Source organism: Lolium perenne, chromosome 5 (genome assembly GCF_019359855.2).
Source record: "Lolium perenne isolate Kyuss_39 chromosome 5, Kyuss_2.0, whole genome shotgun sequence".
Lineage (NCBI taxonomy): Eukaryota > Viridiplantae > Streptophyta > Magnoliopsida > Poales > Poaceae > Lolium > Lolium perenne.
Genome location: NC_067248.2, coordinates 231,100,568 through 231,123,396, shown reverse-complemented (window position 1 = coordinate 231,123,396; position 22,829 = coordinate 231,100,568). Strand labels below are relative to the sequence as shown.

At 44.5% G+C, this 22,829-nt stretch overlaps 1 protein-coding gene across 1 annotated transcript; it reads left to right on the top strand.

Moving 5' to 3' along the window:
• Positions 1–20,051: 20,051 nt before the first annotated feature.
• LOC127302203 (NAC domain-containing protein 92) lies at positions 20,052–22,559 on the top strand. The gene is made up of 3 exons (XM_051332611.2): positions 20,052–20,557; positions 21,432–21,712; positions 21,795–22,559. Exons 1-3 carry the CDS (start codon positions 20,341–20,343, stop codon positions 22,347–22,349), a joined length of 1,053 nt encoding a protein of 350 aa, XP_051188571.1. The 5' UTR covers positions 20,052–20,340; the 3' UTR covers positions 22,350–22,559.
• Positions 22,560–22,829: the final 270 nt, after the last annotated feature.

Genomic DNA, 22,829 nt, shown 5'->3' with positions numbered 1-22,829 from the left:
AATTTATACCAATGCGCTGCTTTACCGGACAGCGACAAAGAGAATAGTTTCTTCCTCACTTCATCCATAGCAATACCTGCACATTTGAATAACCCGCATAATTCATGCAAAAACAGTAAATGATCACCGGGATGGACAGTTCCATCCCCTTCATAGCGGTTATCCATAACACGTTCAATAATTTTCATAGGTATTTTATATGGTATTACTTCCTCACTTGGCGCCTCATCCACTACCGTTGCAGTAGTAGTAGATTTCCCAAATAGAAATTGAAGAGAAGATCTCTCCATAATGACTTATAGCAGCAGGCAGAAATAAAATCAGCACAACAGTAAAGGTTTTCCTTACCAATTCCACTTACCAATAGCGCTTCACTCCCGGCAACGGCGCCGGAAAATAGTCTTGATGACCCACAAGTATAGGGGTGTATCGTAGTATCTTCGATAAGTAAGAATGTCGATCCCAACGAGGAGCAGAAGGTGTTGACAAGCAGTTTCGATGAAGGATTCACTGTAAATGCTCACAGACAAGTATTCAGGGGGGTTTGATGTAACAGTTGAATAAAGTACGAGTATGTAAAGTGCGAGAGTAATAATTGCAGCGAGTGGCCCAATCCTTTTTAGCACAAAGGACAAGCCGGTTTGTTTACTTATAATGACTAAACGTTCTCGAGGACACACGGGATTTTAGTCTAGTGCTTTCGCTACATACGGCTAAATAATCTTCATTGTTGTGATAAGTGTTGTGTGGGTGAACCTATGCTAATGTACCGCCCTTCCTAGGACTAATACATACTTGTGATTATACCCCTTGCAAGCATCCGCAACTACAAGAAAGTAATTAAGAATTAAATCTAACCACAGCCTTAAACTCTGAGATCCTGCGATCCCTCCTGCATCGATATACCAACGGGGGTTTAGGTTTCTGTCACTCCGGCAACCCCGCAATTGGCAAACGAGTACAAGATGCATTCCCCTAGGCCCATAAATGGTGAAGTGTCATGTAGTCGACGTTCACATGACACCACTAGAAGAATAACACCACAACTTAAATATCACACCATTGAATATTACTCAACCATAGTTCACTACTAACATTTAGACTTCACCCATGTCCTCAAGAACTAAATGAACTACTCACGAGACATCATACGGAACATGATCAGAGGTGATATGATGATGAATAACAATCTGAACATAAACTTGGTTCAATGGTTTCACTCAATAGCATCAACAACAAGTAGGAATCGATACCGGGAGAGTTTCCCCTATCAAACAATCAAGATCAAACCCAAATTGCTACGGCGGTGGCGGTGTCCAGCGGTGATGACGGCGGTGATGATGGTGGAGATGATGATGATGGTGATGGCGATGATGTCCAGCTCGATGACGGTGTCGATGGCGTCGATTTCCCCCTCCCGGAGGGAATTTCCCCGGCGGATTCCTGCCCGCCGGAGAGCTCTTTTCTCTCTGGTGTTCTCCGCCCCGCAGAGGCGGCTGTAACTCTTCGCGAGGTACCCTCTGTGGCTTAGGTCTTCGGGACGAAGGGTTTGGCGAAGAAAAGGAGGCGAAAAGGGTCGTGGGCCCCCCAGACCATAGGCCGGCGCGGCCAGGGCCTGGGCCGCGCCGCCCTAGGGTGTGGGCCCACCCTGGCTGCTCCTGGCTCCTCCTTCTGGCTTCCTTCGTCATCTTGAAAAATAGGATTTTTGGTATAATTTCCTTCCAGAGTTGATCTTCCGAAATATTCCGTTCTGATGGTGCTTTTTCCAGCAGAATCCTGGCTCCGGTGTTCGATCCTCCAATAATGATGAAACATGCAAAATAGATGAAATAACATAAGTATTGTGTCCCAATATGAAATATATCAATGAATAACAGCAAATTATGATATAAAATAGTGATGCAAATTGGACGTATCAGAAGGCTTCTCCATCAACACCACCGCCATCTTCATCAATGCTGCTGTCTCCCATGAGGAGGGAGTAGTTCTCCATCGAGGTTCGGGGCTGTACCGGTAGCTATGTGGTTAATCTCTCTCCTATGTGCTTCAATACAATAATCTCATGAGCTGCCTTACATGATTGAGATTCATATGATGATGCTTGTAATCTAGATGCCATTATGCTAGTCAAGTGAGTTTTACTTATGTGATCTCCGGAGACTCCTTATCCCACGTGTGTAAAGGTGATAGTGTGTGCACCGTGTGGGTCTCTTAGGCTATATTTCACAGAATACTTATTCACTGTTATGAATGGCATAGTGAAGTGCTTATTTATATCTCTTTATGATTGCAATGTGGTTTGTATCACAATTTATCTGTGTGCTACTCTAGTGATGTTATTAAAGTAGTCTATTCCTCCTGCACGGTGTAATGGTGACAGTGTGTGCATCGTGTAGTACTTGACGTAGGCTATGATTGTGATCTCTAGTAGATTATGAAGTTAACTATTGCTATGATAGTATTGATGTGATCTATTCCTCCTTTCGTAGTGTGAAGGTAATAGTGTGCATGCTATGTTAGTACTTGGTTTGGTTATGTTGATCTGTTATGCACTCTAAGGTTATTTAAATATGAACATTGAATATTGTGGAGCTTGTTAACTCCGGCATTGAGGGTTCATGTAATCCTACACAGTTAGTGGTGTTCATCATCCAACAAGAGGGTGTAGAGTCTAGCATCTATCTATTTATTCTGTTATGTGATCAATGTTGAGAGTGTCCACTAGTGAAAGTATGATCCCTAGGCCTTGTTCCTAAATACTGCTATCGCTGTTTGTTTACTATTTTACTGCATCTTTACTTCCTGCAATATTACTACCATCAACTGCACGCCAGCAAGCACTTTTCTGGCGCCATTACTACTGCTCATATTCATTCATACCACTTGTATTTCACTATCTCTTCGTCGAACTAGTGCACCTATACATCTGACAAGTGTATTAGGTGTGTTGGGGACACAAGAGACTTCTTGTATCTTGATTGCAGGGTTGCTTGAGAGGGATATCTTTGACCTCTTCCTCCCTGAGTTCGATAAACCTTGGGTGATCCACTTAAGGGAAACTTGCTGCTGTTCTACAAACCTCTGCTCTTGGAGGCCCAACACTGTCTACAAGAATAGAAGCACACGTAGACATCAACACTCTCAACATTGATCACATAATAAATAAGTTCTCTTCCTTTGTGCTACATATACTCTTGTTTGATAATGAACACCATTCGTTGTGTAGGGCTACAAGAGCACCTCAATGCCGGAGTTAACAAGCTCCACAACATTCGGCATTCATATTTAAGTAACCTTTAGAGCATAATAGATCTTTGCAACTTAAACCGAGTACTAACATAGCATACACACTGTCACCTTTACACTATGAAGGGGGAATAAATCACATCAATACTATCATAGTAATAATTAACTCCATAACCTACAAGAGATTATGATCATAACCTACGCCAAGTACTACACGATGCACACACTGTCACCATTACATCGTGAAGGAGGAATAGACTACTTTAATAACATCACAAGAGTAGCACATAGACTAATAGCGATACAAAGCTCATCATATGGATCTCAATCATGCAAAGCAATTCATGAGATCATTGTATTGGGGTACACAGAGAGAGATTAACCACATAGCTACCGGTACAGCCCTTAGCCTCGATGGAGAACTACTCCCTCCTCATGGGAGACAGCAACGTTGATGAAGATGGCGGTGGTGTCGATGGAGAAGCCTTCCGGGGGCACTTCCCCGTCCCGGCGGCGTGCCGGAACAGAGACTCCTGTCCCCCAGATCTTGGCTTCGCGATGGCGGCGGCTCTGGAAGGTTTCTCGTACCGTGGCTTTTCCGTCTCGAAGATTTAGGTCGAGGAGGCTTAAATAGGCGAAGAGGCGGAGTCGGAGGGCTGACGAGGCGACGACACAGTAGGGGGCGCGGCCCAGGCCCTGGCCGCGCCACCCTGGCGTGTGGTGGCCCTGTGGCCCCCCTCTGCTGGCTCTCGGGTGTTCTGGAAGCTTCGTGGAAAAATATGATGCTGGACATTGATTTCATCCGATTCCGAGAATATTTCCTTACTAGGATTTCTGAAACCAAAAACAGCAGAAAACATCAACTGGCCCTTCGGCATCTCGTCAATAGGTTAGTTCCGGAAAACGCATCAAAACGATATAAAGTGTGAACAAAACATGTAGGTATTGTCATAAAACAAGCATGTAACATAAGAAATTATAGATACGTTTGAGACATATCAAGCATCCCCAAGCTTAGTTCCTACTCGCCCTCGAGTAGGTAAACGATAACAAGAATAATTTCTTAAGTGACATGCTACCAACATAATCTTGATCAACATTATTGTAAAGCATATGAAGTGAATGCAGCGATTCAAAGCAATGGTAAAGACAATGAGTAACCAACTGAATCATGTAGCAAAGACTTTTCATGAATAGTACTTTCAAGACAAGAATCAATAAGTCTTGCATAAGAGTTAACTCATAAAGCAATAAATTCTTAGTAGAAGGCATTGAAGCAACATAAAGGATGATTAAGTTTCAGCAGTTACTTTCAACTTGTAACATGTATATCTCATGGATAGTTGTCAACATAAAGCAATATAACAAGTGCAATAGGTAAACATGTAAGAATCAATGCACACAGTTTACACAAGTGTTTGCTTCTAAGATAGAAAGAAGTGGGTAAACTGACTCAACATAAAGTAAAAGAAAGGCCCTTCGCAGAGGGAAGCAGGGATTAAATCATGTGCTAGAGCTTTTTAAGTTTTGAAATCATATAGAGAGCATAAAAGTAAAGTTTTGAGAGGTGTTTGTTGTTGTCAACGAATGGTAGCGGGTACTCTAACTACCTCGTCAACCAGACTTTCAAGAGCGGCTCCCATGAAGGACGTTATCTCTACCAACAAGGTAGATCATCCCTCTTCTCTTTTGTTTACACATGTACTTTAGTTTAGTTTATTTTTTATTTTTTAGATGACACTCCTCCCAACCTTTTGCTTACACAAGCCATGGCTAACCGAATCCTCGGGTGCCTTCCAACAATCACATACCATGAAGGAGTGTCTATTTGCAAAATTAAGTTGCTTACTGATAGATCAGGGCAAAGCATGTGAAGAGAATTATTAATGCAAGTTAATTAATTGGGGCTGGGAACCCCATTGCCAGCTCTTTTTTGCAAAAATATTGGATAAGCGGATGAAGCCACTAGTCCATTGTGAAAGTCTGTCAAAAGCAAATGACAAGATCGAAAGATAAAACACCACATACTTCCTCATGAGCTATAAAACATTGACACAAATAAGAGATAATAGCTTTTGAATTGTTTAAAGGTAGCACATGAAGTATTTGCTTGGAATGGCAGAGAAATACCATGTGGTAGGTAGGTATGGTGGACACAAATGGCATAGTTTTTGGCTCAAGGATTTGGATGCACGAGAAGAATTCCTCTCAATACAAGGCTAGGCTAGCAAGGTTGTTTGAAGCAAACTCAAGTATAAAACGATGCAGCAAGACTCACATATGAACATATTGTAAGCATTATAAGACTTTACATCGTCTTCCTTGTTGTTCAAACACCTTAACCAGAAAATATCTAGACTTAGAGAGACCAATCATGCAAACCAAATTTTAACAAGCTCTATGTAGTTCTTCATTAATAGGTGCAAAGTACATGATGCAAGAGCTTAAACATGATCTATATGAGCACAACAATTGCCAAGTATCAAATTATTCAAGACATTATACCATTTACCACATGCAGCATTTTCTGTTTCCAACCAAATAGCAATGAACGAAGCAGTTTCAACCTTCGCCATGAACATTAAAAGCTAAGAACACATGTGTTCATACGAACCAGCGGAGCGTGTCTCTCTCCCACACAAGGATGAACTTATTCAAACATAAAGAAAAACAAACAGACGCTCCAAGTAAAGTACATAAGATGTGACCGAATAAAAATATAGTTTCAAGAGAAGAAACCTGATAATGTTGTTGATGAAGAAGGGGATGCCTTGGGCATCCCAAAGCTTAGATGCTTGAGTCTTCTTGAAATATGCAGGGATGAACCACGGGGGCATCCCCAAGCTTAAACTTTTCACTCTTCTTGATCATAGTATATCATCCTCCTCTCTTGACCCTTGAAAACTTCCTCCACACCAAACTCGAAACAAACTCATTAGAGGGTTAGTGCATAATCAAAAATTCACATGTTCAGAGATAACACAATCATTCTTAACACTTCTGGACATTGCCCAAAGCTACTGGAAGTCAATGGAACAAAGAAATCCATCCAACACAGCAAAAGAGGCAATGCGAAATAAAAGGCAGAATCTGTCAAAACAGAACAGTCCATAAAGACGAATTTTACAGGGGCACTTAACTTGCTCAGATGAAAATTCTCAAATTGAATGAAAGTTGCGTACATATCTGAGGATCACGCGCGTAAATTGGCAGATTTTTCTGAGTTACCTACAGAGAACCCTGCCCAAATTCGTGACAGACATAAATCTGTTTCTGTGCAGTAATCCAAATCTAGTATCAACCTTACTATCAAAGACTTTACTTGGCACAACAATGCAATAAAATAAGATAAGGAGAGGTTGCTACAGTAGTAACAACTTCCAAGACACAACAAAACATTATCAAAATAAACACATGGGTTATCTCCCAAGAAGTTCTTTCTTTATAGCCATTAAGATGGGCTCAGCAGTTTCAATGATGCACTCGCAAGAAATAAGAGTTGAAGCAAAAGAGAGCATCAAAAAGCAAATTCAAAAAACATTTAAGTCTAACATGCTTCCTATGCATAGGAATCTTGTAAATAAACAAGTTCATGAAGAGCAAAGTAACAAGCACATGAAGATAAAACCAAACTTCAAAAATTTCAGCATATAGAGAGGTGTTTTAGTAACATGAAAATTTCTACAACCATATTTTCCTCTCTCATAATAATTTTCAGAGGCATCATGAACAAACTCAACAATATAAGTATCACATAAAGCATTCTTATTCACATGCATAAAAGTATCATTACTCTCCACATAAGCATAATCAATTTTATTAGTTGTAGTGGGAGCAAATTCAACAAAGTAGCTATCATTATTCTTCTCATCATCAAATATAGGAGGTATAGTATCATCAAAATAAACTTTATCCTCCATAGTAGGCGGCACCAAAAGACCACTATCATTATAATCATCATAAATAGGAGGCATATCATAATCAACATAAACTTTCTCCTCAATACCCGGAGGGCTAAAGAGATCATTTTCATCAAAACCGACCTCCCCAAGCTTAAATTCTTCCATAGCATTAGCAACAATGGTGTTCAAAGCATTCATACTAATAACATTCCCATTAGCATGCATAAGTTCCATGGGTTTTTTAATTTCCTCTTCAAACACATCATGTCCTAATTCAAGATAAAGTTCATAAAGATCTCTCATTTTGTTGTTGTCTTCCATTAAGCCTTACTAGTGTAAAACAAGAGACAAAAAGATGCAATTGCAGAATCTAAAGGAAATAGCTTCGAGCACACACACAACGGCAATAGAAAAGTACTTAGTTACCTGGGACCGGAGTGTGAGTGCCTTTTACATTTCCTCCCCGGCAACGGCGCCAGAAAAGTGCTTGATGTCTATGGGTGCTTCTATTCTTGTAGACAGTGTTGGGCCTCCAAGAGCAGAGGTTTGTAGAACAGCAGCAAGTTTCCCTTAAGTGGATCACCCAAGGTTTATCGAACTCAGGGAGGAAGAGGTCAAAGATATCCCTCTCAAGCAACCCTGCAATCACGATACAAGAAGTCTCTTGTGTCCCCAACACACCTAATACACTTGTCAGATGTATAGGTGCACTAGTTCGGCGAAGAGATAGTGAAATACAAGTGGTATGAATGAATATGAGCAGTAGTAACGGCGCCAGAAAAGTGCTTGCTGACATGCAGTTGATGGTAGTAATATTGCAGGAAGTAAAGATGCAAAGAAACAAGAAACAAGCGATGATTGCAGTATTTGGAAACAAGGCCTAGGGATCATACTTTCACTAGTGGACACTCTCAACATTGATCACATAATAAATAAGTTCTCTTCCTTTGTGCTACATATACTCTTGTTTGATAATGAACATCATTCGTTGTGTAGGGCTACAAGAGCACCTCAATGCCGGAGTTAACAAGCTCCACAACATTCGGTATTCATATTTAAGTAACCTTTAGAGCATAATAGATCTTTGCAACTTAAACCGAGTACTAACATAGCATACACACTGTCACCTTTACACTATGAAGGGGGAATAAATCACATCAATACTATCATAGTAATAATTAACTCCATAACCTACAAGAGATTATGATCATAACCTACGCCAAGTACTACACGATGCACACACTGTCACCATTACACCGTGAAGGAGGAATAGACTACTTTAATAACATCACAAGAGTAGCACATAGACTAATAGTGATACAAAGCTCATCATATGGATCTCAATCATGCAAAGCAATTCATGAGATCATTGTATTGGGGTACAGAGAGAGAGATTAACCACATAGCTACCGGTACAGCCCTTAGCCTCGATGGAGAACTACTCCCTCCTCATGGGAGACAACAGCGTTGATGAAGATGGCGGTGGTGTCGATGGAGAAGCCTTCCGGGGGCACTTCCCCGTCCCGGCGGCGTGCCGGAACAGACTCCTGTGCCCTAGATCTTGGCTTCGCGATGGCGGCGGCTCTGGAAGGTTTCTCGTACCGTGGCTTTTCCGTCTCGAAGATTTAGGTCGAGGAGGCTTAAATAGGCGAAGAGGCGGAGTCGGAGGGCTGACAAGGCGACGACACAGTAGGGGGCGCGGCCCAAGCCCTGGCCGCGCCACCCTGGCGTGTGGTGGCCCTGTGGCCCCCCTCTGCTGGCTCTCGGGTGTTCTGGAAGCTTCGTGGAAAAATATGATGCTGGGCATTGATTTCGTCCGATTCCGAGAATATTTCCTTACTAGGATTTCTGAAACCAAAAACAGCAGAAAACAGCAACTGGCCCTTCGGCATCTCGTCAATAGGTTAGTTCCGGAAAACGCATCAAAACGATATAAAGTGTGAACAAAACATGTAGGTATTGTCATAAAACAAGCATGGAACATAATAAATTATAGATACGTTTGAGACGTATCACGCAACAATGCAATAAAATAAAGATAAGGAGAGGTTGCTACAGTAGTAACAACTTCCAAGACTCAAATATAAAACAAAAGTGTTGTAGTAAAATAATGGGTTGTCTCCCATAAACGCTTTTCTTTAACGCCTTTCCGCTAGGCGCAGAAAGTGTGAATCAAGTAACATCAAGAGATGAAGCATTAGCATTCTTACCAGGGGCCTTGCGCCTACTCTTCTTACTCTTATTCTTACTCTTTGGTTTAGGGAATATATGACCGCATCCGGGCGTAGAGGTAAAATTTAGAGTGCCTTTCCCCACATCTATGATTGCTCCCACGAGTTTCAGCAGGGACCTTCCAAGTGTGATTTGTCCTGTCCCTACACATTCAACAACGAGATAATCAGTGGATACCGTTCTTCCAAGAAAGGTTGTGAACACCCCTTCAGCTATACACATAGGAATTATAACAGAGTTATCAGTAAGAGTTATTCCTTCTCCTCCTTCAGTAAGTTCCCAAAGTGTCAAAGATTCATAAATTCTTTTAGGCATAAGGCAAAACTCAGACATAATATCACAACGGGCATGGAAAGTTTCACCACAAATAGCAACTTTAATAGTAGGCACCCACATTGAAGGTTCAAAACTTACTGGAACATAATCATAATATTCGCGAATGTGGTTGTACCCTTCCTTTAAATAAGATATATTTGTCTCGAGGGTGTTTAATCTATTATGAATGCTAGCAAGAGATGAATCAAAATTATTAGCGGAGCTAGATGATGTAACCACTTTTCTTATGGCATTAAAAGCTTGATCCCCATCACAGTGAAGGAAATCTCCTCCTACTATAGCATCTAAGGCATATCTATAGTGAAGAATAAGCCCAAAATAAAAGTTACTAAGAAGCAAACTTAGAGTCATTTTAGGTTCAGTTTTACTATAAGAATCAAAAATTCTAGACCAAGCTTCTTTAAAACTCTCTTCACCACCTTGTTTAAAAGTAAAGATCGATTCCTCAGGTGATAGAATAACAACTACAGGACTAGTCATGATAAAGTAAATGCAAGTAACTAATTTTTTTGTGTTTTTAATATAGAGAATGCAAACAAGACAGTAAATAAAGTAAAACTAGTAACTAATTTTTTTTTGTATTTTTGATATAGAGAACAAACAAAGCAGTAAATAAAATAAAGTAAAGCAAGACAAAAACAAAGTAAAGAGATTGGATGTAGGAGACTCCCCTTGCAGCGTGTCTTGATCTCCCCGGCAACGGCGCCAGAAAAAATCCTTGCTGTTGGCGTGGTAGTTAACACACGTTCGTTGGGAACCCCAAGAGGAAGGTGTGATGCGTACAGCAGCGAGTTTTCCCTCAGTATGAAACCAAGGTTATCGAACCAGTAGGAGTCAAGGAACACGTGAAGGTTGTTGGTGACGGAGTGTAGTGCGGCGCAACACTAGGGATTTCGACGCCAACGTGGAACCTGCACAACTCAATCAAAGTACTTTGCCCCAACGTAACAGTGAGGTTGTCAATCTCACCGGCTTGCTGTAAACAAATGATTAAACGTATGGTGTGGAAAATGATGTTTGTTTGCGAAGAACAGTAAAGAACAGAGTTTGCAGTAGATTGTATTTCAGATGTAAAAGAATGGACCGGGGTCCACAGTTCACTAGTAGTGTCTCTCCCATAAGATAAATAGCATGTTGGGTGAACAAATTACAGTTGGGCAATTGACAAATAGAGAGGGCATAACAATGCACATACATATCACGATGACTACTATGAGATTTAATCAGGGCATTACGATAAAGTACATAGACCGCTATCCAGCATGCATCTATGCCTAAAAAGTCCACCTTCAGGTTAGCATCCGCACCCCTTCCAGTATTAAGTTGCAAACAACAGACAATTGCATTAAGTATGGTGCGTAATGTAATCAACACAAATATCCTTAGACAAAGCATTGATGGTTTATCCCTAGTGGCAACAGCACATCCACAACCTTAGAACTTTCTGTCACTGTCCCAGATTCAATGGAGGCATGAACCCACTATCGAGCATAAATACTCCCTCTTGGAGTTACAAGTATCAACTTGGCTAGAGCCTCTACTAGCAACGGAGAGCATGCAAGAACATAAACAACATATATATGATAGATTGATAATCAACTTGACATAGTATTCCATATTCATCGGATCCCAACAAACACAACATGTAGCATTACAAATAGATGATCTTGATTATAGGCAGCTCACAAGATCTAACATGATAGCACAATGAGGAGAAGACAACCATCTAGCTACTGCTATGGACCCATAGTCTAGGGGTGAACTACTCACACATCAATCCGGAGGCGATCATGGTGATGAAGAGTCCTCCGGGAGATGATTCCCCTCTCCGGTAGGGTGCCGGAGGCGATCTCCTGAATCCCCCGAGATGGGATTGGCGGCGGCGGCGTCTCTGGAAGTATTTCCGTATTGTGGCTCTCGGTAATAGGGTTTTCGCGACGAAGACTATAAGTAGACGGAAGGGCAGAGTCGGAGGGCTGACGAGGGGCCCACACCATAGGGCAGCGCGGGCCCCTCCCTGACCGCGCCGCCTTATGGTCTGGCCACCTCGTGGCCCCACTTCGTATCCCCTTCGGTCTTCTGGAAGCTTCGTGGAAAAATAAGACCCTGGGCGTTGATTTCGTCCAATTCCGAGAATATTTCCTTTGTAGGATTTCTGAAACCAAAAACAGCAGAAAACAGCAACGGACTCTTCGGCATCTCGTCAATAGGTTAGTGCCGGAAAATGCATAATAATGACATAAAGTGTGTATAAAACATGTGAGTATCATCATAAAAGTAGCATGGAACATAAGAAATTATAGATACGTTTGAGACGTATCAGTCTCTGAAAGTGAAAAATACGTGAAACAGGGAATTCATGTTCTGTAGAGTTATAAACAAATAAAGGGGATCATTGGTAAATCCCCATAAATCAATGTAAAACATGTTATTATCATCATATATGTTGCAAATATGTGAAAATTCAATATGATAAAGGACAAAGTTTATGTATCATTTTTCATGCATCACTCTCTCGTTTTATTTTTTGATGGTACAATTTTGAGATAACTTTTCGGCTATAACTTTCTATTGGTAGTTACCCCACGGTACCTTCTCGACGGTGAGTAATTCTCCAACAATAATTCTTCAACTGTAATTCTCCAAAGGTAATTTTTTGTACTTTTTCTATTCTTTGCTAATAATTTTTTGACACACTTTTCCTGTCGTAATTTCACCATGGTAACTTCAAAGGTGATTTGTTTGCTTCCTTGATGGTTATTTCTACACACAAATCTTTGACCTCAGCAGTGATTGTTCAATGTTAACCCTTCATCTATGTGTCGGTATTCAATGCGAATTATGAGTGCCAATAGTAATTTCCCTACGGCAAATTATTTATTAGTACTTTTTCAACAACGCGTAATTATTCAGTGCTAATTTCTTAGCTTTAATTTTCAAAGGTACCAACAATCTTGGACAATACTTTCAAAGGTGCATGTGCAGCAATCTACAACGGTAGTTTTTTAGCCGTGATTTTCAAATATGCACGGGCATCAATCTTTAGCAGTAATTTGCCGATCGTAACTCTTCATCTGTAGTTGCATTCTTCAACGGTAGCTTCATGGCTCTTCTATGGCAACTGCGATTAATAAAATATACTTTACTATTCTTCGCATTTTTGTCCAAAAAATATAATAATATATTATATTTACCGCCTCACTATCACCTTACATGAATACTACTACCTTCTGGCAACTTCAACAAAAAAAATAGTATACCATTCATCGCTTCTTCTATTCAAGGAAAAAATTAATATTTTTTTATAATTGCCTAAGGATTACCCTACGGGAATGGTGTGCTGCAGTGCCAATGCTTCCTAGTACTTGTGCATCTACAGTGTAGCTGATATTTCGATAAAAAATATTCTTTCTTCTCTAAAAAAATACGTATTCATGTGTTTTGAGAAAACTAGAATTTCTTTTTGTGTGTGTGTTAATTTAGCCATTGATTTAGACCTCGTCCCTCTTACCCGTAAGTAGCAGCACAGTAAAGGCATATTGTTTCCTCGTCATATAGTATTAGCATTGTGAGCACAAAGTCGGTGAGGCAATCGGAGGCGTCCAGGAAAATCCATCTAGAGTTTCATCTCCTTGTCGGCGATGTTGTATGCCCGCTCCGTCTTCAGTGGCCTTGGGACCTTGGAGGTGCCGGCGGGAGGGTTTTCTTTCTTCATTAGTTTGTTTTCAGTGTCTTCTACGGAATGGTGAGACAGCGGCTACATCCTGAAGTCAGAATAACATCCTTCCCACCCTATCCTCGCTTTGGTGGTGCATGTAGCATCGCGGAGGGCGTGCAGGATCATGTGCCCGGCAGATCTCATGGGATCCGGTCGGTTTTTGTGCTCGTTGGTGTTGTTTCACGTCAGTCTCTTCCGGTCTATGATTGTCATCTTTCGTGACGGTTGTTGCTCTGCCACGTTAGTCCTTTGGGCCTTAAGACGATGACTTCCTGTTTATTTACTACAACAAGTTCTATATGACAAGCTTTGGACGGCAGCGTGCCCTCGACTCGCGTCAGTCAGTAGTAGTTTAGAGCATCTCTAGTAGAGCCCGAAAAAGTTGAAACCGAAAACAAAGGATCCAGTCTCCCGAAAATCGTGAGTTAGTGCGTTTTTGGCAGTGGTGCAGAACAGAAACCGTAAAGACAACTGAAAACATGAAATTAGAAATCTCGCGGGAGAATTTATCGATGAACACATATATACGATAGTTGTTGCTTCGATTGAGCACCAAACTTTACATAATTAGAACTAATAACCTAAATTAACTACTATCCGCAGCAGCGCGAGCTAATTTTGCCCAAAGTTCGGCCCGGCGGCCTCTACGCGCGGCGGCGGCGGTGGAAGGCGAGGCGGCGGACGCGTGGAGCTCCTAGTCGTCGTCGAGCTCGACGATCTCCAGCTTCACGCGATGGGCGCGTTCTTCACGGCGCGCCGCCTCGTATTCCTGGACTTGCCGGACGGCGTCGGCCTCCTCACGGCGCCAGCGGGCTCGGGCCTCCGCGGCGGACACGGCCGCCACCTGAGCGACGACCGCCTCCTCCTCCTCGTCGTCGTGGACGTAGTCCTCGGCGGACACGACCGTCGCCGCCGTCTGCGCGACGACAGCCATCTCCGCCTCCTCCACTTCCTCCTCCTCCTCCTCCGACACTTCGTCTTCCTCCTCCGACTCTTCCTCCTCCTCTGAATCGGAGCAACGGAGGCGTCGCGAACCGCCGGAGGAGGACCCCTCGCCTCCGAGCGCGTATCTGGCGAGCTTCCCCGGGGCCTTAGCCTCCTGTTGGTCCACCGGCGGGCGCTGCGCTTGCGCGCGCCCTCTGAGCGGACCCATTTCCGCCGCTCCGCCTCGGTGCGGAATACGGGCGGACGCAGCGGCGAGTCCCCGCCGCCCAATCCCGCGGCTCGGCTGCCCGCACCTCCACGGGAGGCCATCGCGCGGCGGAGGGTGGAGGATTGGTGGCTGGCTGCACGTGGATTGCTCATCGGAGCGGGGGACTGGCGGCGGAGGGAGAGGAGACGGCGGAGGGAAGTAGGGTTTGCGAGCCGAACTCCCCTCCACGAACCCTTTTAATAGGGGTTGTGCGGGGAGTTGTTCGGGCCCCTGAACTTCCGATTTGGGCCGGCCCACTTTTTCGGGCGCTGATCGGCGCCAGTTTCGGCCTGAACCCGTAAATCCGCCGGAAAAGTTCGGTTCCGGCGGGATTTACGGGCTCTGTTAGAGATGCTCTTAGACTACTCATAGTGGGAGTAACATATGTAGTAACATCACATTCTCCAAGACATTTTGGTGACATGGCATAGCAATAATTGAAGAAAGAGTGTCAGGTGGTAACTAGCTATGTTACCATAACATCACACACCCCAATACATGGTGAGTCTACAACATAATAAATGACACAATGCATGACACCACAAATAAGACTGCTCATAGTGCAAGTAACTTCACTAGTAACTAAGTGTCCAACTCAGCAAATTTACTTATGTGGCAGTGAGTTAATGAGGAGAGAGGAAGATGGAGTAACATAGCTAGTTACTGTAACATCACACTTCCCAAGATGCAATGAGTCTACAGGCTAATTAATGAAGACATCAAGATACTACTTTGATGTTACTAACCACTATGAAGGTAGTAACATAGAGTAGTAACAAGAGCATGTTACTACTCTATGTTACTTCCCACTATGACTAGTCTAAGTTACTACCCACTATGGAGGTAGTAACTTAGACTAGTAACATGAGATATGTTACTATTCTAAGAGCATCTCCAGTCGCGTCCCCCAAAGCGTCCCCCAAAGGGATTTGGGGCGCGCCGGACAAAAAAAGCGTTCCAGCCGCGTCCCCCAAAGCCCTTTTTTGTCCGGCGCGCCCCTATACGGTGTCCGGCGCCCCGAGCCCGTCGCCGTCCCACAGGGGACGCTCCGGGGACGCCGGACACAACGAAAAGCGAGGCGGGCTCCCACATGTCGGCGACTATTTGCATAAACCGTTGGTTCGCGCCTCTTTTCTCGTCGCTCCTTCCTTCCCGCGCCTCCCACCCCACCGCCGCCGCTGGATTTCCCGGCCGTTTGGGCGTCCGATCTGTGCTGCGAGTCAGCACCGTTGTCGCGGCTGGGGCTCCCGCCGGTCGTGCCGCCGCCGCCGCGTCGCCAGTGCCTCCCAGAACGCGCCGTCAAATCCGCCCCACCTCCGCGCACAGAAGGTGCTCGACGACTTGCCAGGTAGGCGCGATTGGTCGTTGTTTGTTGCGTCGTCTGCCTCGGCGCAATTTTAACCATTGATTTTGCTTTAGCCATGGACAGCGACGATGAGATGGTTGCCCTGCTGTTGGAGGACGAGCAAGCGTTCGACGACGACCTGCGGGAGCATTTGCTGATCATCGCGTCCCTCCAGGACATGCTTGACGCTGAGGCGGAGAAGAGGAAGAGGCCGCGCCGCGGAGGATCAAGGCCGGGAAGAAGGAAGTCGAAGCCCCGGCAGAGGATGGAGGGGCATGCCATGCTGCACAACGACTACTTCGCCGACGGGGCAACACATGCCGACAATTTTCGGCGCCGGTACAGGATGAGCAAGGGCCTGTTCATGAATATCCTCCACGGCGTTCGAGAGTTCGACCCCTACTTCAAGCTCAAGGTCGACGCTGTAGGCGTTCTCGGGTTCTCATCCATTCAGAAGTGCACCGCCGCCATGAGGATGCTTGCATACGGAGCACCTGCCGATACACAGGACGACTACCTTCGCATGAGTGAGTCTACTGCCATTGAGTGCATGTACAAGTTTTGCCGAGCTGTGGTGGGAAAGTTTGGCAAATACTACTTGAGAGGGCCAACTGAGGAAGAGACTGCAAGGATCATGACACAAAATGCTGCCAGAGGATTTCCTGAAATGCTTGGAAGCATCGATTGCATGCACTGGGCATGGAAGAACTGCCCGTTTGCTTGGCAAGGTATATACAAAGGGCGTCATGGATATTGCAGTGTGGTGCTTGAAGCTGTGGCAGATTATGACCTGTGGATTTGGCATTCTTTCTTTGGCATGGCGGGATCACACAATGACATCAACGTGTTGCAGCGGTCTCCGGTGTTCAGCAGACTAGTGGAAGGGCATGCTCCACCATGCAACTATGAGATCAATGGCCACCAATATACCAAAGGCTATTATCTAGCCGATGGTATATATCCAAAATGGGCCACTTTTGTCAAAACAATCTCGAATCCATCAGGTCTGAAGAATTCTCACTTTGCTACACGACAGAGGCTTGCAGAAGGATGTCGAGCGGGCATTTGGTGTGCTTCAAGCACAATTTGCCATTGTCCGCACTGCTCTAAGCTGGTCTCACGACCAAATGTGGGAGGTGATGCAGGCTTGTGTGATCATGCACAACATGATCATCGAGGATGACCGCAAGAATCATGTTAGGTCACATGTTGGTCCCTATGAGTGTCAAGGCCCTCTCGCGGAGGTTGATCATGAGTTGCCTGCAGATTTTGCTGATTTTCTCGCCATGCACGCAGAGATCCGTGACAGCAATGTGCATGAGCAACTTCAAGCTGATCTCGTTGAGCATTTGTGGAGGATCAAAGGAAATACCGTGGCACCTTGATGTATCATCTAGCCCTTTTTATTATATTTGATTACTTGTTTTATTGTTTGTTGTAATTTAATTTGAAAACAATCCTCGAAAACATTTTTTTTCATATGCTACATTTGATATAAATGGTTTATGTGTTAAAAAAAATATTTTAAATGTTTGGGGGCGGCGTTTGGGGGACGCGGCTGGGGAGCGACGTCCCCCAAACGCGGCACGAACAAAACACGTCCCCCAAACGCTCGATCCGGCGCGGTTTGGGGGACGGTTTGGGGGACGCGACTGGAGATGCTCTAAGTTACTCCCCACTATGACCAGTCTTAGGTTGTTCAAAGACCTACTTGCAACTTTTGTTATATTCGTTGTTTGTACTGACATTAATGATTATTATTACATTGACTGAATTTTCAAAAAAAGAACAGCAGCACAGTAGTAGTGCTCTGTTCCTAATTATTCTGCCAGTTTGTTGGGGTTAGAGGAGACCCAGACCCTGCGGCCCGGCCTCGCTACCGCTGATTCTCCCCGTCCCTGCTCCGGGTCAAGGGGGCCAGTGGGCCCATCCCGCGTGCCAGTATCTTAGAGTCTGGACCCACCCGCACGTATCCTGTTGCAGAGTCATTGCCTCGTGGTGTTGTGTTGAGAGCAGAAAGGCAAGCTGCTTTACGGTGAGATCTCGTAGGAAACGTTCTTCGGTACCGCGTCGGTGTTCATCACCTGCCCAGCATTCGCTTTCTTTTGTTTTTCCGTCTCTTTTCTCCGCGCGATTGATACCGCCATAGAAACATTCGATCTTTGTTTCTCCAGAATTGGTCGATGCTTTCTTTCTTACATCTGACTTAAGAATGTAGGAAGAGCTTAATATCGTAGATGTACGTACTTAATTACCAAGTCAGGGAGACCCACACACACAGCTGATCGATCATGAACATGCATGCATGGGTACATGTAGGGATACAAAGGTGGCACCCTATCCGATTTGCTTCGTAGTCAAAATCAGCTAAGGTAGTTGTATTTTTGAATGAGGTCCAGCAAAGAGAGGCGGCCATGGTAAAATTAATTTAGGGTTTTATTTCCCTCGTCGGTGATGTCACCGGTCTGCTTCGTCTCCGGTGTCCTTAGGGTATTGGATGAGTGGCGGACAACGGCCCCTCGCCAGCGGGAGGGTTCTCGTGTTTTGTTTAGGTTTTTTCAGCGTCTTTTTCACTATGGTGAGGCAGCGGCTGCATATTAAAGTCAAAATAAGGTGCATCTAGCGCCGACGGAGGGCAGTGGAGTCGTGTGTCCGGTGGATCTCCTGGGATCCATTCCTTTTTTGTGTTCGTTGGTGTGGTTTCAGGCATAGCTGCGATGCTTTCGGTACGACGAGAACGAGGGATGGGAACGGGGAATGAGAGTCGGAGGCTTGAAAAAATAGGGAACACAATGGGTACAAATCTCTCGATCGATTTTCTACATGGGGGCGCGATCCAATCAGTTTCTGTACGATGAATCTAGTACGGTACCATGGGTCGAGGAAGGCGAACCGAATAGTTACAGCCTGAGCAAGAGCGAAGAGAAATCTACAAAGATCAAGATCAAAGGGAGAAACAAACTCGAAATTATATGAAATATTTGCGTCCTTGAAGTGTTTACCTAGCACCCCGTAGCTTGTGCTTCAAGTTCGACTCCTTCCGGCACCATCTGGCCACTGCGATGGGTATACTTATAGAGGGGGGAAATCCATGGGAAAATAGACCATCATCTCCTCTCTGATGGAAGGATCCATTGATTAGCATGTTGTGTGCTTTGGAGTTAATGGATGTTGCAGAACGAGGACTCATGGGGAGCGATAGCGGAGGGGAAAAGAAACGGCGGCGACGATCGTTGTGTACCAGGTCGGGGTAATTATTTGTTGGGTCGAACCGAGGTTGTGGGGTCGGTGAACTTGGGTCGAGTACAGACAGTCGGGGACGTGTTTCGGCACTGAATCCTATCGAATCGAACCTCGTTCCCGAATCCAATTACCGGATGATGAATCGGGATCGTGGGACGGACTACCGTTCCCCGTTTTCGACTGCTATGGTTTCACGCCAGTCTCTTTCGATATAATGTTGGCATTATTGGCGATGGTTGTTTCTCTAGTGTGATGGTTCTTTGGGGCATTAGCACGACGAATTTCCGTATATCTACTACCATAAGTTCTACTACGACAAGCTTTGCCCAGATCCGGTGATGGAGGAGCACGAACGGTGACGCCTTCAACTCTTGCTAGTGTATGTAGTCGTTGCCAGGTGGTCCAACACCTCTTTGTAATTTTATTACTTTTTAAAGCTCTTTGTACTACTATTGACAATTATTAATAGGCAAGTAGAATTTCGTAGAAAAAAAGTAGTGTTTTTTTTAATCTACTTTAAACTAGATAACTAGATAATGCTTTCCAAACCTAAGTACAGGTCACACATGACGCATGAAACTACAAGGCCTGTATACAGTTAAGCAGTGCATGGCGCCGCACGAGCAGTGGCGTGGATATGCTTGCATGAGATATCTACAGGCTGCTAGCTCGCGCGCTATTAGGTACCCAGGGTCCGGCCGGGCAGCAGAACAGTCCTAGCTAGCACACACTGGCATGCAGCAGCGAGATATATATTCATGCAGCACCATATATCCATGCCACTGTCGCGGCGACGACCCGGGCGCTGCTGGCGCGTCAGCCAGGGGCGCGCGACTACGCGAGCCAGCAACGTGCAAAACATCCTTATCCCAGCCTAGGCTTCTCACACACGACCCCTGGTTGGTACGAGCTCAGCGTCACCACCACATTTCCTGTCCCCTTTATATCCTTGCCCTCTACACGGGCAAACACCCGTATTTCAAACCCACCACTTTGACATACGCTAGCTCGAGCTGAGAGCTTCCGTGCGTGTTCGTCTACCGATCTTCTCCGCTTCTCTCCTCGTCGGCGTTAGGGTTTTATACGTGTTGGTTGATCGGTCGCTAGCTAGCTTGGTGATAGTTAGATGGAAGGAGGAGGAGGGGGAGACAAGGGAGGGGCGGCGTCGAAGACGAAGAGCTCCAAGAAGGAGGAGGAGAGCCTGCCGCCGGGGTTCAGGTTCCACCCCACGGACGAGGAGCTCATCACCTACTACCTCCGCGGCAAGATCGCCGACGGCAGCTTCACCGCCAGGGCCATCACCGAGGTTGACCTCAACAAGTGCGAGCCATGGGATCTACCCGGTAAATACTTAATCAAATACTACGTCAGTGCATGCGTGCATGTCTGCACGACCAGTTCCGTTTTCGTGAATTCTGAGCTATATATTTCTCCTACCATGTGTGCATCTGTGGGTAACTTCTGCACCGTGCGTGTAATTTATTTTGGTCTGAAGAAGGATTATTTTTACTCTTGAAGAAGATAACTAAGTTGTGCATCATCATATAGCATGTCATAGTTTGACTCTAGCTATGTGCACATCATATAGCAAATTAACTTCGTTTTCCAAAATATGTCCCGTTTGAAGAAACGGAAAAGAGAACTATATATATATATAAGACTTTGGAGAATTGGAACAAGATTCATGTGGTGTTGTTTGGAACAAAGGAATTGCCCGTCAGGACTTATTTAAAATTCTTATGACTTTTGTATCAGAATAAATTAACATGAAATATTGACACGGTCACAGCATGTATTCTTCTCCTTGTAACTAAGCTTTAATTCATGTGTGTGTGTTTTCTTTTTGACATTTTTTAAGTTTTCTTGTTCTTGCTTTCTCCAATTCATGTGCTTTAAACGAGGCCATGTGTTTGCATGAGGGGTATTCCCTTAGGCCTCAGCCGTTTGAAACAAGTAAAAAACGTGTGGATTCTGGAGGATTAGGTTCCTATTAAAACAAATTATAGTGCCGTTTGGAACAAAGAAATAACCCTCTAGGGTTGGTATTTATCTTACGTAAAACTGTTTTCAAGCCTAACTTGTTAATTCACATGGAATTCTTTGGTTGCTGTTCAGCCCTTTGCTTAGTTACTACCTAAGTATTTCATGATATATTTTTTGAGTTGAACGTAACTTCAAATGTATAACAATACAATCCTCTATCAATTAAATTTTCAGAGAAGGCGAAGATGGGAGAAAAAGAGTGGTATTTCTTCAGTCTTAGAGACCGCAAGTACCCGACCGGTGTGCGCACGAACCGTGCAACTAATGCTGGTTACTGGAAGACAACAGGGAAAGATAAGGAAATTTTCACTGGACAGCCACCGGCTACACAAGAGCTAGTAGGAATGAAGAAAACACTAGTCTTCTACAAGGGAAGAGCTCCAAGAGGTGAAAAATCCAACTGGGTCATGCATGAGTATCGACTCCACTTGAAGTCGACTTCTAAATCAAACAAGGTATTCCTTATTTTTACGATTTGTACCGGAGAAAACTCTTTTCACATTGTGCAATGCTAATATATATGTGACACTATGGCAGGATGAGTGGGTTGTATGCCGCATCTTCGCCAAGAGTCCCGGTGTCAAGAAATACCCTTCAAACAACACGCACTCTCGGTCCCACCACCCATACTCACTTGACATGGTCCCACAATTCCTTCCTACTCTACTGCAACATGACCTATTCACCCGTGGGCATCACCCTTACATGAGCCCTGCTGACTTAGTGGAGCTCTCTCGCTTTGCTAGGGGTACGCCGGGGTTGCACCCACACATCCAACCACACCCCGGGTACATGAACCCCGCGGCACCATTCACACTATCCAACCTCAACCTCAACCTTGGAGCCCCATCGCCGGCCACGCCAATGCCGCCACAACATGTTCTCCATGCCATGTCGATGCCGATGAACCAGCAAATAGGTGTTAGTAACCAGGCGGCGACGATGGAGCATATGGTTAGCAATGGTGTTATCCCACTGAATGGAGGGGATGGAGGTTTTGGCCCAGATGCAGCTACAGGAGGCGCCGGGATTAGGTACCAGAATTTGGACGTAGATCAGATGGTGGAGAGGTACTGGCCTGGTAGTTACTGAACATGTAGGGTGTAACACGCTTTGGGGGGTGCCAAAGAATTGTTGTAGTATACGTAGAGCAGGTGATCTCGGTGATCTTGATCTAGTCCGTCGTTGTATCATCCATCATTAGCTAATTATAAAGTTATCTCTGCCGTCCGTTTTTGTAACCTTCAGATTAGTTATAATTGTGATCTTCCTTGTAGAAATCAGATGATTGTTTTGCTTCAACTAATTGCATGTACACCTAAGAGCTTCCTAAGCTGATAAATAGTACTCCGTACTCCACATCAATTTTTAATAATTGTATGCATACCGTATACTCAGATATTCATGTGCTTGGCCTTTTATTTTACCTAGTAGTGAGTGTTGTGAAAATCCTGATAGTCACGCAAATTCAGAGGCCGTGAGCAGCAAAATGTGTGTATGACACGGTAAAAAAACAGGGGCTAGGATTTCCGGAGCCATGGATACCAGAAATTACCAGTTCTGAAATGAAAT